The following is a 16,103-nucleotide window of genomic DNA, read 5'->3' as shown; positions in this document are numbered from 1 at the left end:
CTCCTGGTCCAAGCAGCTCCTATGGGTGGAGTATGCTCACAACACACTTCCAAGTTCAGCAACAGGTCTTTCCCCCTTCCAGTGCTCTCGAGGATATCAACCTCCATTGTTCCCTGAGCAGGAGCGAGAGGCCAGTGTCCCGTCTGTCCAGGCGTTCGTCCAGCGATGTCGGCGCACCTGGGTGCGGGCCCGTGCTGCTCTCCTGCGCTCGTCCGACCGATACCAGAGATATGCCAATCGCCGTCGGACCCCTGCACCCGGTTACACTCCGGGTCAGAAGGTTTGGTTGTCTACACGGGACCTTCCGCTCCGGGTGGAGTCTAGGAAGTTGGCTCCCAGGTTTGTGGGTCCGTTCTCCATCAATAAAGTCATCAATCCTGCTGCAGTCCGTCTCCGTCTTCCTCGCTCCATGAGGATCCATCCCACCTTCCATGTATCCAAGATCAAACCCGTTAAAGAGTCCAAGCTCCAGCCCTCCTCCAGACCCCCGCCGCCCCCCCAGCTCATTGATGGAGGGCCTGCCTACTCGGTTCATCGTCTCATCAGGTCGCGACGACGGGGAAGGGGTTTCCAATACTTGGTTGATTGGGAGGGTTATGGCCCTGAGGAGCGCTCGTGGGTCCCGGCTCGCCACATCCTGGACCCCGACCTCATCACCACATTCCATAGGGACCATCCTGATCAGCCTGGTGGGACGTCAGGAGCCGTCCCTAGAGGGGGGGGTTCTGTCACTACTTCAGCCACAATTTAGTTTTTTGTCACTTGTCTGTTCCCATATTAACTCTCTTGTCATTTCAGACCCGGCCACTCCCCCCTGCTCTGCACTCCCTGCTGATTACTTCCACCTGGCCTAACCACACTCACCTGCTCCCCATCAGCTATTAGCCCCACAGTATATATACCGGTTCATTCCCTCAGTTCCCTGCCAGATTGTCTTTGTGTTGCATTGCTCTCCAGCCTATTCTGAATTCCTGCCTGTTTACCTGCCCGCCTATTCGTGTTTTGACCCATCCTTTTTGGATTTTGGATTATCCCTTTGCCTGCCCCTCTTGGACTTGTTGCCTCGCTACCACCTGGTTTGATTCTTCATTAAACTTTGTTGCAATACCTGAACTGTTTGTTGTCGTGCTATTGGGTTCTGGCCTGCCATTTTGGTACAATCCTGACACCTGGTGTGTTTCTAACTCGTTACATAAGAGCAACCGTTACCAAAGAAAAGATTTCCAAAGCAATGGCACATTTCTAAATATACATTTGCAGACTGTCTAGACACATTTAATTTCATTAACCTTCAATTTTAGATATGAAGAGCTCATGTGAATCACATGAGCTTGTTGGATCTAAAATAGTTTAAACTTACCCATTTTTACAAATCCAATGTCCACATAGATTTTGGCACAAAGGGAGCCTAACAGGTAGCCGAACACAGGGCCAACCACCGAAATTGTCTGCACGCAGCCTAGGAAACGGTAAACACACACACACACAACACACTGGTTATAACACTTGCATGAACAACGGAGAAATCTTAGATAGTACAGACTACTTAAAAGACATTGCCTACAAATTGTACATACATTGTGTTTGGTGGTACTACATACACATTTTAAATCAGTTTTTAAGCAAGTAAAAATGTCCTTTGTTAAGTAATACTCATAAACTGCTACTTTCACTAAATGGATTTAATGCCTTGTGACATTTTTTTAAAGTCTGAATAAGGTAGTGTTTGCTGCTGTATGTGGGAGCTGCAGCAAAATGTAATAATGTTTTCACGCAATAAGCACACCACATGCCTACTTTACCTTAAAGTGTTTTGTAATTGCCAAATGCATTAGGGAACTGAATGGTCTACCAAAGAGCACCTTTGCAGCAGGGTGCTCTTTTAAAAAAAAAAATAAAAATAAATGTTTTTTTAGGTGGAAGTAAAGACCCACTATCGGACGGACCTGTTCATTCGCTGTCCAAGAAAATGTCAAATAAAATTCAGACAATTAATTAATACTAAAGAATATACCATTACCATGCATTGCTTCTAATTGTATTATTGGGTGGGCAGGACAGCCTGCCTCCAAGTTACCCACCCGCTTAAAGTGGTCACTGGCCAGCAGAGCCGGCCGGAGGCATAAGCGAAATGAGCGGTTGCTTAGGGTCCCGACTGCCAGGGGGGCCCCCCCAATTTATTTTTTTATTTCGTTTTTTACATCTGGGAGGTAATCCGAGGTTAACTGATCACGTCACGTTCAAGTCCATGGCATGCACAGTTAGTATTGAGTTTATTTAAAAATATTTGAAAATGGGGCTGCCCTCAGTTGCCCATGCACTGTGTATAGTCTATAGCCTATTTCAGCCTCGTCTGTGGAAAAAAAGATAACTAGACAACAGAGTTCTTCTGCTTCGTTCCTCTCACTGCATTTAAATGAATTCATTATATTACAGAAAAATATGTCCCGTAAAAGAAAAAGAGCACCAAGCCCATCCCAGAGGACCCTGCATAATATTTTTATATTATTTCAAATTTATATGTCTATGGAAAATCCATGTGTCTTTCTTCAATAGCTTCTAATTCATCCGACCCAGTGTCTCCAAATTATTTCTTCACACAAAATTCCTCAGATTTAGCCTCTTAATTTTCCTCTCAAAGTGCACCAGATTCATGCATTTCACTTTAAAAAGGTAAAAAAAACATCTCACGGGGGGGCATACCCCCGGACCCCCCTAGCATAGTTGTGACCTCGGCTGGCTACTATTTTCACCCAGCTGGACATTGGAGCCAATGGTGGAAATACTATATATCTATGTTCTGCGCTCGCTCGCATCTTCGGTCTCTCTGCCCAGTGTACCCACCTAAAATTTCTACAGGCCCACCCTAATCCGACTGTCTAGAACCGGGCCTGCTTTGCAGACAGTTTTTACAGTAATGAGGGGATGCCATTCTTTATGTTTTTTTTTCATCTGAAGAAATTATTTTGTTTTAATGAGGATGTGGATTTAAATGATAATTGGAAAATGAAGCTTTCGATAATATATATTCATATTTTATCAGGTGTTGTTACTGTTGCCTCTGACTAATGAAACAGTTCATGTGACATTGTTTTAACACAGCTTAAAGAACATTTACTAGGCTGGGCCATCATTTTGATTGGTGTTATTCAGCATGCTGATTTCTAGACGACACGAGCTGGGGACAGGCTGAGCTGGCTGTGGCTCAGTGCCACACGGGGACAGACCGCCTAAATAGCGAGGGCGGATCGTAGAAACAAAAAAAACTGAGGGTTTAAGGAAATAGACATGGCAACATAGAGTACAGTGTAATAGTCGAATTGCTGTGTTTGTAGTGGTTCATATGGACACAGCTGGTGTAGACATTTAACAGATGGATGCGAGAGACGTATACATTGATGCCTTAGGGATGTTATGTACCAAAATATAATACTATTAGTCCTATGTATCAGCAAACATGGCCCACCCACAGTGATAAAACAAACCCTTATCTTAAGTACAATTTTTTTTTCTTACCAACATATAGTGCGGCGTTCTCCTCACCAGCAAAGTCATCTATATAAGAGATCCCAAGAGGCTGAACAGGTGTCTCTCCAATACCACGCAGGACATTTCCCAGGAGGACATAGATCCACATGGACAGGTTGGACTCGCTTTCACAGGCTAGAAGAAATTATGCCAGTAATCACTATCAGTATCAGTAATCTTTTACTTCTCTACAGTAGTGTGTGTGTGTGTGTGTGTGTGTGTGTGTGTGTGTGTGTGTGTGTGTGTGTGTGTGTGCGTTTGTCTGTGTGTATGTGTGTGTATGTGTGTCTGTCTGTCTGTGGGTGTGTGTGTGTGTGTCTGTGTGTGTCTGTGTGTGTGTGTGCGTGCGTGCGTGCGTGCGTGCGTGCGTGCGTGTGTGTGTGTGTGTGCATAAATGCTCACTTGTGGCAGGCACGTCATGCCGTTGGCTACCCTGGGTAAGGACTGCTGGTGAGCCCACCGGACAAGGAGATGGGTTAAATGTTGAGTTCACTACCCATCGCACTGATGTTTCAAACTGATAGCTAGTAGATCAAAAAACACAAATGGAAAACAGAGAAGGAAAAAAAAATTAACTTGGGTGTATAGAAATTAATCTGTGAATCTGATCGGAAGAAAATGTCACCAGTTCAGGGCTTGCTACTGAAATTGATCACGTGCGATGATGAATACAAGTACACTCGCACAAGTGCTAATGAGCAGATGCTGTCTGTTTGAGACACAGAGGAGTGCTGCTCAACACTGCTTAGAGGGCTCTACATTAACACTCTCCAAATTCGGGTAAATGTAGTCTTAGGCAAGTAAGTTATTGAGTCCACCCTCCACTTTGGCTCGTGAAAGATGTGTGCTCGGGACCTGTGCTTGTGCGGTGATTCTAGCGTCTAATACACTTTACCAACGGTAATAACCAGAAGGAGACGGCATGCAGTTAAGTTAGCGCGTGTGCAAACAGAACATTTCCTGTGCGCCTTCACATTAAAAGCATGTTACTAGCCAAACGTGAGTTGACTTTTTTTGAAGCCGGTAAGAACAGGAAGTTTTCTTTCAATATTCGCTCGGTATCTCACTATGGGACACGCCCCTCGCGCTGTCCCCCAGAAGCAATTTTACATTACGCCAGTCGTGACTGGCCAATAGACGTGACGTCTGCCTTGCAGAGGAGGGACTTCCTCCTACTACATAAGTCCCGTCGTCACGTCATCTCTTCAGTCTTTTACCTCTTCTCGCTCCTAGAAGCACCTCTTTGAAGGAAGTTGTAGACGGCCTAGCTTAACTGTTCATAGAGCGAGCTAACCCCTCGGTCACCGAACGCTAGCCTACATCGCTACAGCAAACCTCTGAGTTGAGAAGCTAAAGCTAGACTGTCACCATACAGTAGCTGCTAGTACACATACTAGCTGCAATCCACTTTATTTAGCTGGCCTGTCATTAAACAGCGGCTACTAATAAGCGGAGAGCAAACATGCAGTCAGAGTCTGAACTTACCCTAACCGAGGGCTCGGGGAAGCCTCTGACAAAGTCCTGCGTATGCGGGAACAAGATGTCGGGAGCGGATAGCCATTCCGCTTGCATTCACTGCCTCGGGCTGGAACACGCCAAGGCGGCCCTTGCATCCCCGGCTACCTGCGAGCACTGCGCGCGTTTTTCACACAAAACCCGCAAACGCCGACTGAACAAACAAGCTAAACTGTTCGCAGAAGATCCCGTAATGGGGGTAACCGACCCACCACTACCGGAGCTAGCGCAAGGTTCCCGGGGACTCGCCGTCCCACCGGGCACCAGCTGGGGATCGGAGGTGGACCTCACCGAAGGTTCCCAGCCGCTCGAGCTAACCCAACCCGACAACGTCGAGGCTAGCCTGCTGGCAGAGCCTGACGAAGCCGAGGGCGTTACTGCGAGTCGGGAGAGGAATCCATTAGCCTCGGCTCTGATGAGGACGAGGAGGATGATTCCTTTTCCCCGCGCACCGCGTCGCCAGGCGGCATGTGCACTAGCTTCCCGAACCCGGCCGTCAGCGTGGATCTCCACGAGGCCTGCAAAAGGGCAGCTGCGAAGCTAAACATCGAGTGGCCTGAGCCCCCGGTAGAGAACTTCTCGCTACGAGGGCAAGCGACTCCCAAAGGCTAAAGCCTCCACCAGCCTGCTGCTTCCGGCCTTTCCCGAGTGCCTGGATGAAGCGACTCGGTCCTGGAGCAAGCCTCTCTCAGCCAAGATCCCTGTACAGGGTGGATCGGCGTTGGATTGGGCCGGTATGGAGAAAAAGGGGTTTTGCCACCTGCCTCCGGTTGAACCACTGCTGGCGTCGCACCTCCACCCCGCGCAGAAGTCCGCCATGACTTCGGCCTGCCCTACACTACCGTCCAAAGCTGACTGCTTCCAGTCGTCACTGACTGAAAAGTGCTACAAGGCGATGGCCACGACGGTTAGAGCACTCAACGCATCATCGCTCCTGCTAGCTTACCAGGCAGAGCTGGAGGTCGACATGTCAACGTCACCCACCCCAGCCGTGTGGGATGAGCTGTCCGTCGTGACGGACCTGTGCCTGCGCCTTCACAGGAGCGCTGTCCAAGCGTCCGGCAGAGCCATGGCTCTGATGGTCGCCCAAGAAAGAGCAAGATGGCTGAACCTGTCCAGTCTCTCTCTGAGGGAAAAAACCCAACTCCTCGACGTGCCTGTGGACCCAAAAGGCTTGTTTGGCCCAGCGTACGAAACTATGCTGAAACGCTGGGAGGAGAAAAAGAGGGAAGGTGAGGCGCTGTGACTGTGTCTCCCCAGAAGAGCGCCTTTCCCCACCAACGCACCTGGCCAGGTGTTCACCCAGCCCCGCGTCCCTTCACCGGCTTACCGCATCCCGAATCGTCAGCGCCAACCAACCCACGGGGCCGGCCGGGGACAGAACAAGCCGCCTGAGCATAGAGGTGCGTGGGGGAGGAATCCATCCGCGCCTGGTGCGAAGCCGAATGGTCGTGCGGCCCCTCCGGCTACTCAGGGAGCCATGAGGAAATGGCGCGCTACCTAGGACGCTGCAGCCAGGGGGGTACGGTAGGCCCGGCCAGACGCCGTCACCGTCCCCCCTAGATGTTCTGTTCCAAACCCAGTTCCAGGACGGGTTACAGAGGGCATGTTCAAAGCCCCGCAATGGGCGTGCAGAAGCCCGTTCGGCCTTCACAGTTCACGGCCAGACAAAGAATAGAAGGGTCAGACCTGCAGAGAGCTCGGTGGAGCCGCAGCTGTGTCTCACAAACGCATGCGAGTGCAAAAGCACACACCAGTGCCCAAAATCACACGTGTCCCCCTTAAAGTGTTTATTAAAACATTTTCAAAGCGCGCATCCAGGCTCCGAGCCAAGGGCGCAGCTTCATGCGAAAACAAAAAAAATTATAAACATAAAAAAGGAACAGAATGTAACAAAACGGTGCCTGGTGGACATGAGCGTGGGTGCGCAGCCCACCATGCCCGTTCTGCTTGGCACGACAGCGAAACCAGCGGGGCTGGGGCCGCTGTCTGGCCGGGCCCAACAGTGGCGTGCATGTGGTGCATCGGATTGGGTTATAAAAACTAACCGCCGATATTAGATCTACACTCTCTGAACAGATACATGAGACAGTACAGTTTCAGAATGCTGACACACGCCGCTCTTATCCCAGGAGACTGGTTCACAAGCATAGCTTTAACGAACACTTATTCCCATATCCCCATTTATCCGCCTCACAGAAAATATCTCAGGTTTGCCTTTCAGGGTGTAACGTACGAGTATTTGGTTCTCCCGTGCGGCCTTTCGTTAAGCCCACGGGTGTCTGTGAAGTGCACGGAGGCTGCTATCGCGCCTCTCAGGGAGGAGGAAATGCGTTTGGCGACGTACATAGACGACTGGCTTCTAGCCACACAGTCACCCCAAGAGGCTCAGGCGCAAACCAGCTTGCTAATATCGCACCTTATGGCCCTGAGTTTCACAATAAACGTGGAAAAGAGTGTTTTGATTCCTTCTCAAAACATAACGTAGGCCTACATAGGCTTGTGCCTCAATTCAGTGACGTTCAAAGCACGTCTATCCGCGGAGAGGGTGGAAGCCTTTCAGGCTTGTCTGGCACTCTTTTGCAGGAGGACGATGTTGACATTCAGAACAATAAATGGCATGTGGAGTTCACATATGCAGTTTGTTCACATGAACTGCCTGGAACTTCAGGCCGTGTCGCTGGCGCTGAAACATGTTCTTCCTTTTCAGAGAAGGCAACATGTTCTAGTCAGGACGGACTACACCACGGTAGTGGCGTATATAAACCGACAGGGGGGGCTACGCTCCCGTCAAATGCACACGTTGGCACACAGACTGACCATGTGGAGCAACGCTCATCTGTTGTCTCTGAGAGCAACACACGTGCCGGGCGCACGGAATTGGGGAACAGATTTGATATACAGGGGCGACCCTCGCTACAAGGATTCGAAACGCCACAGCGAGGTCGTGGCCCAGATATGGGAGAGATACGGTCGAGCAGAGATCGATCTTTTTGCATCAGAGGAGAACACTCAGTTCCCTCTGTTCTATTCCCTAACCGATCAGTTGGGGCTGGATGCTCTGGCATACGAGTGGCCACGCGTCCTCCTGTACGCTTTTCCCCCATTAGAACTGATCATTCCTACTCTCGCCAAAGTGCGAGAGAGGGGTCATGCACTGATCCTTATAGCCCCCCGTTGGGCGGGGAAATATTGATTGGCAGAAATAGCCCAGCTGCTGTACAGCCAGCCTTGGCCTCTGCCTTTACGCAGGGATCTCCTGACGCAAGCGCACGGAGAGATCCTCCATCGTCATCCGTAGCGCATGGCTCTGTGGGCCTGGCCCGTGAAAGGATGAACCTAACAACTGCTGGTCTCCCACAGAATGTCATTGCGACTATTCAGGGCGCCAGGGCTTCCTCTACACGTTACGCATATGACGGAAAATGGCGTGCGTTCGAGGAATGGTGCGTGAAAGCTGGGGAAATAGCTTTCCAGAGCCCCGTACCTGTTATTCTAACGTTTCTACAAGACTTGCTGGATAAAGGCAAGGCTTTCTCCACCGTCAAAGTGTACTTGGCCGCTGTATCGGCTTGTCACATAGGGTTTGGAGACAAAACGGCAGGCCAACATCCCATTGTTTGCCGGTTTATGAAAGGTGCACGCCGTCTTCGGCCGGTGTCGCGGAACTTGACTGCTCCGTGGGATTTATCTACGGTGCTTGATGCGCTGTCACGCCCACCGTTTGAGCCCTTACAACAGATAGAGCTTAAAAAACTCTCGTTTAAGACGGCTTTGTTGCTCGCGTTGGCCTCGGCTAAACGCGTGAGTGACATCCATGCTCTGTCGGTAAACCCGGCATGTATGCAGTTCTTACAGGGGAACTCAAAGGTTTTATTAAAACCGAATCCTGCATTTGTTCCCAAGGTATTTAACTCTGCGTTATCATACCGCCCTATTGAGCTGTTGGCTTTCCATTCTCCTCCTTTTTCCTCTCAGGAGCAGGAGCGGCTGAATGCGCTCTGCCCGGTACGGGCTTTACGCGTCTATGTTGATAGGACAGCTGGATTCAGGAAATCCGAGCAGCTGTTTGTATCATGTGCTACGTCACACCTGGGAAAGCCTCTATCGAAGCAGCGTTTGTCACACTGGATCGTGGAGGCTATAGCCATGGCTTATAATAGTGAGGGTTTGGAACCCCCTATTGGCCTACGCCGGGGGTCACTAACAGGCGGACCGCGGTCCGGGTCCGGACCCAGACGCCGTCCTATACGGACCCGGACCTGTAGTCAATCAATTATTTAAGTATTTAAAATTTTGACGGGGCGCTTCTATTTTGACCGGCGCAGCTTTTCTAGACTTTACGGTACTGGTTTAGCGAATCAGGAAATGCTTTCGAGTTAAGCCATCCCGCCTCCTGCTACTCAGGCAGCCAATCGAATCTGTGCATTCCCGGCTCAGGCTGGCTCACAGACAAAGAGACAGTGAGCTATCATGCGAGAGATGACAGAGAGAAGTGCAAGAATTACGAGAATTTCAGCGAAATAAGTCAGATTAGAGTGAGAAAGACAGCGGGAGGAGAGTGAGAGACAGCTTTCTCTCTCGCTCGCCCGCTCGCTCACCGGCTCCGTGTGTCGCGAGCGAGTTAACGAGCGATCAACAGCTGAGTTTTTTCCTATTATTTACTATCTATGGTTTTTTCCCCTTTTGTAAGACTGGTGAAAACCGGTCAAGGTGCAATCATGTGGACTCTCTATTACCCTGATGTAGACCTATGTGTGAATGACACATAAGATTGACATAATCACCAATCGCCAGCAGCACTGCATCTACTGCCCACAACAGCAACAGGAAAAACATTATTTTAAAAAAAATGTTGTATGTAGTTTCAATTATCTACATTTTAAGTTTTACATATTCTTAGTAATGGCAGAATTTATAAATACAGGTTAATTTTTTAGCAAGATATTTGGCAGTAGCCCCCACTAACATTAGCGAAAGCTAGTGGTCATCCGTCCCTCAGTCCAGTTATCTGGCTGCTAGCAAGTTATGTTGTTTTGTTAATTTTTCTATTCATCTTAACTATATTAAATGTTGACCTTTTCTTTTATTATTTGCACCAGAATGCTCCGATTACATTCTAAAAACACAAAAAAAAATTACTGGGGGGGAAACCCCCAGACTCCCCTACAGGGGTTTAGTTTCTGACATGTCACTTTTTCAGAGCTTTTCAAAATTGCAAAATAAAAATCCAGTATTAGACAAAGTGGGAGATTACTATGTTAAACAAACATAGTAGGTATAGTGAAGTTTAGAAATGATACATTGAAAATATTTCTCAAAATTATTTAATTTTTCAAAAATGAATTATATATTTTATCTTTATTTTAAGATTATTATTATATTTATTTTCACCATTTTATTTTTAAATGCAGCCCTTCTCTATGAAGAGATTAGTTTCAGTTGAGTCACTTAAATAATACATATATCTTCAGTATTATATATCTATAATTATTTAAAAGTGAGAATAAATATTGTTGAAATGTTTTTGAATTGTTCTTTCTATATTGATCTGACAGTCAGTTGTTAATTACATGCAGACGTTGATACAACTACTAGGCTACTTCACTATATATCACACTGAATCATAACGCAAGATAGACATTATGATGTTCCGGACCTTTGCTTGAGGACATTTTCTCTAACTGGACCTATTTGAATTTTAGTTGAATACCCCTGGCCTACGCGCACATTCAACTCGCGGCATGGCCGCATCCTGGGCACTGTTCCAGGGGGTCTCAGTGGAAGAGATATGTGCGGCTGCCAGCTGGGCGACGCCTCACACTTTGACTAGATTCTACAGGTTGGATGTTACTGCGCCTAATCTGTCTCACACAGTCTTGAGCGTTGGATCAGTAAACATGCCTGTTTGACAGGTTTTTGTGTACTGGTACTTCTTTGGCAATACGGGAGTTACTATATCCCATAGTGAGATACCGAGCGAATATTGAAAGAAAACTTAAGGTTAAGAAATTAACCCAGGTTTTCTGATATATGAGTGAGGTATCTCACAAGATCACCCTCCTTGCCCGGAGCGAGAAGAGGTGTTTTGCCTTAGACTGAAGAGATGACGTGACGACGGGACTTATGTAGTAGGAGGAAGTCCCTCCTCTGCAAGGCAGACGTCACGTCTATTGGCCAGTCACGACTGGCGTAATGTAAAATTGCTTCTGGGGGACAGCGCGAGGGGCGTGTCCCATAGTGAGATACCGAGCGAATATTGAAAGAAAACCTTCGCACTTCACAGCCCTGCAGTGCGCTAGCTTGAAAATCAACTGCTTCAGCTGCTGCAGAGAGCAGTCAACAACAGTAGTCTATGTAAACAAAGTTTGAAATAACTGATAAGCCACTGAAGAACTACTCCCAACACATTCACAACAACCTATTTAACTTATCCTAAATTGTACCAATATGTATACTTATTTATTTAATAGGCTATATGTTTTAAAGTTATAGGTTTTAATTAACAGAAGGACATTTACCAAAAATGTTTATTATTATGAATATAATAATGTGTATATACAAAAAATATATAGCTATTAATTTTATGGGGAGAAATAATTCTGAATCAGCAAAAAATTGCAATTCGCAGATTATATTCTTTTGTCTAAATTACAATCAGTGCACCCCTATTAATGTTTCTACAATTATTACTGCACACACTAGGATATGACATTAATTTAGAATTTCAAATGAGACCAAGATGACAGGCTAAAAGGTAATTAGAGCTAAATGCATGGGTTAAGGTTATGCAAGTTTTCGATCATACTTTGTGTGCTACTGAATTTATTTTTGTGCTACTGATTTTTTTTGCTTGCTAGCACCAGTGCTACCACCTAAAAAAATAAGCGTACAGCCCTGCACCAGTTACATTTCAGTAAGTTCATGTTGGAAAAAGGAAAGATACAGGGCACAGGCACAGGCAACCCTAACAGTGCACTTACCAGGTTCATATATGTTTTAATGCCATTGCCTTTTCTTACTCACCGTCCGATGATGAAGTGAGGCAGAGCGATGATGAAGGTGCCGATGGACATCAGTACACAACCCACTGCAATGATCTTTGGTCGATGAAGCTTGGCCCCAAAGTAACTGACGAAAGCTATTACCAACAGGTTACCTGGGAGGACGGAGGGAAACAAAAAATATCATGGCTTTACTGTTTACTGTGTACACCGCCCACGGGATGAAGAAAGGGCTGGAGTTGAAGCACATAACAACACCATGAAGGAACAGATCATTGTCCCATTAATGTTTACAGCATATAGCAGCAAACATTGTCAAATGGCATAAAAAAATCAGACAATGCTGGGTGGGACCATGGCCATTTCTCTACTGTCATCTTTTCATACACCTGTTCTACTATCACTGAATCACTGACACTCCACGTTAAACAAGATGGAAAACTGTCCTTGAAAGATATTGTAAAGGTGTATTTGACAGGATGACGTCAAAACCCTCCAACAATCCTTCAGCTTTAGGTCTGTGTGTGTGAGAGAGAGAGAGAGAGATAGAGAGAGAGAGAGAGAGAGAGAGAGAGAGAGAGAGAGAGAGAGAGAGAGAGAGAGAGAGAGAGAGAGAGAGAGAGAGAGAGAGAGAGAGAGAGAGAGAGAGAGAGAGAGAGGGGAAATATAAGGGGCCGGGGAATGCTAATATCTTACATAGTATTCCACAAGGTAGTGACTACAAATATGCAAAGTGGTTATGTACATGCTCTGAGTAAAATATTTATGCTCTTAAAAGTTAGTTAAGTTACTTTATTTTGTTCCCTTTTCGATCCATTTCTATGTTTCGTTACTGTAATAACAGTATGTGCTAAGTGCATGCTAAGAATGATTCATGCAGCATATACTAGGAAAGGCGCCCAAACATTAGCACTCTCTACTCCACTTGCCCTTCTTCATTAATATTAATTAATAAATGTTGTTTCCCTTCTTCCCTCTGCTCTGTTTTCCTCTGTTGTTTCTTGCACTTTCCTTCCCTTTTTTTCTTTTCAACTCACGGTGCCCTGCTCTGCCTCAATGTTACCCTGGCAACGATCCTATAGAAAAAGCCTGTTGCCTAGGCCACATGAGAGAAGCAGCTTTGATGGGGAATGGAGAGATGAAGGGATGGAGGGAGAGAGTGATTCGGGGAATCCAGTTCTGACTGCACCGGATGTGTCGTTTTCACCTTTCCCTCAGGCTGATATACACCCCACCTCCATCAGAGTAACAGCAGGTTAGACACTCTTCCATACTGTCGTTGAAAAAAGGCAATTATTTTTTACCATATGTGCAGAAGTTGCAGCAGGCATACAGTAGTGCTGTAATTCTCAGATTTTAACTGTATTTATATGCATTTGCAAAGCTAGTGTTGAAAATGGACAACTAGGCATCCCTAGTACTGTCAGGGGTCTGATTTTAGATGTAGATTGAGTTGGAAAAAACACCCTACATGCGGGAGAATTTATATTAAAACCTCTTTCTACATAGTATTATTATCAATATTTTCAAGATATTTTCAAACATGTGATACATTTGCCCAAATGTAAAAAAAAAGTATCCAAAACATATTTCACAGGGGCAAGAAAAGCCCCCCCCTGGTAATAAAAAAGTTATTTTCTTACCCTGCTGCAGAGTTTATTCTTTTAAATTAGGGTTATAAGTATAATGCTGTGAGGAAAATTTAGAGTAGGGAAATAGTATATTGAAGTCATTGTGTAACCAAACCTTAGACATTCTTAAGTTTCACCGCTCAGAGCCTGTTATGTCCCTGCTTGACACTTACAGGATGACTCACCGCAAACACACCCCCCTGTAATTTTCTTGCCTGATGAATCCTTTATCTGAAGCTTGAATACCTCTTTGACCCATTCATATTTGTGTCCCAAAGACAGAAAAAGAGAAGGTAGGGGAGCCAATGGCAGGGAGGCTGCAAACAGAACAACAAAATAACAGCAGTGACTGGCAGGCCTACTCACCAACCTCGAAGCTCCCGTCAATGACACCTATTAGGTAACTGGGGATGTCAAAGCGCCTCTCCAGCTGAGTTATTGTGCTCTTCATGTAGCTCCCCGACAGAGCCTTTGCAAAATAGGCAAAGGACAAAGCCACCAGAAACATCTGGGAGAAGAGAGGGAGATAGGAAAAAGGAGAGAAAAAATAAACAAAGGACAGTTTACATTGAGTATATATGCACAAGGGAATGATAATACATACTGTACAAGAAAATACACTGTTCATATCCTTATAGTAATCTACTTGAGTGTGTGATGTCCACACTTGTGTTTTGTCCACTGAGAATGAACAAGAAAAGGCACTTGTGGTTGCTAAGATGCACAAACTCCCCTCATTAACCTACTTTCCCTGGTCCAACGTTCACTAATTAACAAGTGCCAGCATCACAGGAATAAAGGGATTGCGACGAGCTATGGGGTGTAGAGGGGGAGGGAGGATAGAAAAGGAATGGCTACAGCAGCGGGCTAGACAGAAGTCCCTTTTAATGAAAAAATAAGTCAAAACAGTGCATGATAAAAAAAGACTGGAAAAGTGAGGCAGTTCAACCTCTGCCATCACAGCTGATCAAACACAATGTAATCATTGTAAGCCAATCAGTATCTTTGTACATAACAAATTAAAGTAATCTGCTCATCCAGTGGCTTAGATCAGTGGTTCGCAAAAACTGGCCAGACGAACACTGTTTGAAATGGCCTGACAAGCCCTGTTTGCCACCCTCAGGCAACTGTTGATACTATTTTAATATGACTTTAAAAAAAAATTATTAAAGAAACTTAAACAACAATGGTAATGTTCCTTTTGTTGTTGATCTGTGACTTTTCATCATTAACTCTATCCACTTCGTAGATTGATTACAGTGGTTTCATTAAATTGAGTTAAATTCAATTTTGCCCGAAGAATAACAAAACCTTTGTGCTGTCGATACACAGTCATATTTTTTGGTCATGTTACTGGTCCTGCATCCAGAACTGACATGAGGAAAGCAGCGCATATGAAAGTCACATCACCCAAATGATAAGGTAAAGAGCTACGATTGTCAATGACCGAAAAATGCCCAAAAGTATTATTTATCTATAACAAAAATGTACATTATACAGTCCAACAAACTCACTCATAAAGTGCAAATAGGCAACATTGAGGATGCAGTTTTACCTTTTGACCGTTTTAATGATGCGTTGGAATTGGAAGCAGCTGACTATACTACAAGTACTGATAAAACCACATGAACAAAGTGAGAGAGGGAAGGAGTAGCTCTGAGCGAGATTCTGCTCAGCATGTACACAAGTTTAACTGAGGGAGTAACAACTTGTCTTATCCCTGTACTTCTCTTTGTGCAGCGTGTCCATTAACATAATATGATGGGAGAGGGCCTATGAATGTAAACAGAACTCTGTTGAGATCATGCAACAGTTCTGGCTGTGGGGCATTTACTAAAGTAGTTCATCACATGTGCATTGTCGGGGGGGAGGGGGTTATTTTCTTTTTGAAGCGGTTGCCTGTTTGGTTATTTAGTGGTTTGCAAGTATTTTGGTAAAAACCTTTATGTCAATACTTTATTTTTTAAATCACAAATGACACAGATGGAGCGTAGCGTTAGTTCAGGCAGGGTACGGACGTCAAGCCGGCTGTCATCTGGGCTCGTCAGCTGACAGCCAGGATACGCCCCTAGCACACCATTGGCCGTACACTCAAAGTGGCGCCTTATTTAAGCTGCTCTAGCCTACCTACTGGTGCTGCTTCCTCTGTAAACTCTTGCAACCCACCTCCACCCCACCACCTCCTTGTTAACTGTATTTGTCATCAATGTCATTTCTGTTGTCATTGACGCTGTTCTGTTCTACACCCTAGGGGGTCCTTGCTGCAGATCTCCTCACCTTTCGGTAATCCATGTAGCTCATGGAGGTCAGAGGGATGTCTCTGCCTAAAAGCTTTCCACGTGTGCGCGTGGAGGGGGAGGAGATCATGGATCAGAACCATATACCGCCAAATATAATAATTGCAAAGTTTCTGCTAATTGAAATA

General features: G+C 45.9%; 1 protein-coding gene across 1 annotated transcript in view; it reads right to left on the bottom strand.

Annotated features, from left to right (window-relative positions):
• LOC307248596 (solute carrier organic anion transporter family member 1C1-like) overlaps positions 1-16,103 on the bottom strand; it is a gene marked incomplete at its 3' end in the record, with an annotated part of 60,411 nt that overhangs the window by 35,645 nt on the left and 8,663 nt on the right. Inside the window, exons 2-6 of the mRNA XM_080025026.1 lie at positions 14,045-14,186; positions 12,070-12,202; positions 3,931-4,052; positions 3,517-3,663; positions 1,361-1,459 (exon numbers count right to left, since the gene is read on the bottom strand). Of these exons, the coding sequence (XP_079881152.1) occupies positions 1,361-1,459; positions 3,517-3,663; positions 3,931-4,052; positions 12,070-12,202; positions 14,045-14,186 (643 nt within the window). The remainder of the gene's footprint in view (positions 1-1,360; positions 1,460-3,516; positions 3,664-3,930; positions 4,053-12,069; positions 12,203-14,044; positions 14,187-16,103) is intronic.

This window comes from Ammodytes marinus (genome assembly GCF_949987685.1).
Source record: "Ammodytes marinus genome assembly, chromosome: 3".
NCBI lineage: Eukaryota > Metazoa > Chordata > Actinopteri > Uranoscopiformes > Ammodytidae > Ammodytes > Ammodytes marinus.
This window is presented reverse-complemented; position numbering and strand designations above follow the sequence as displayed.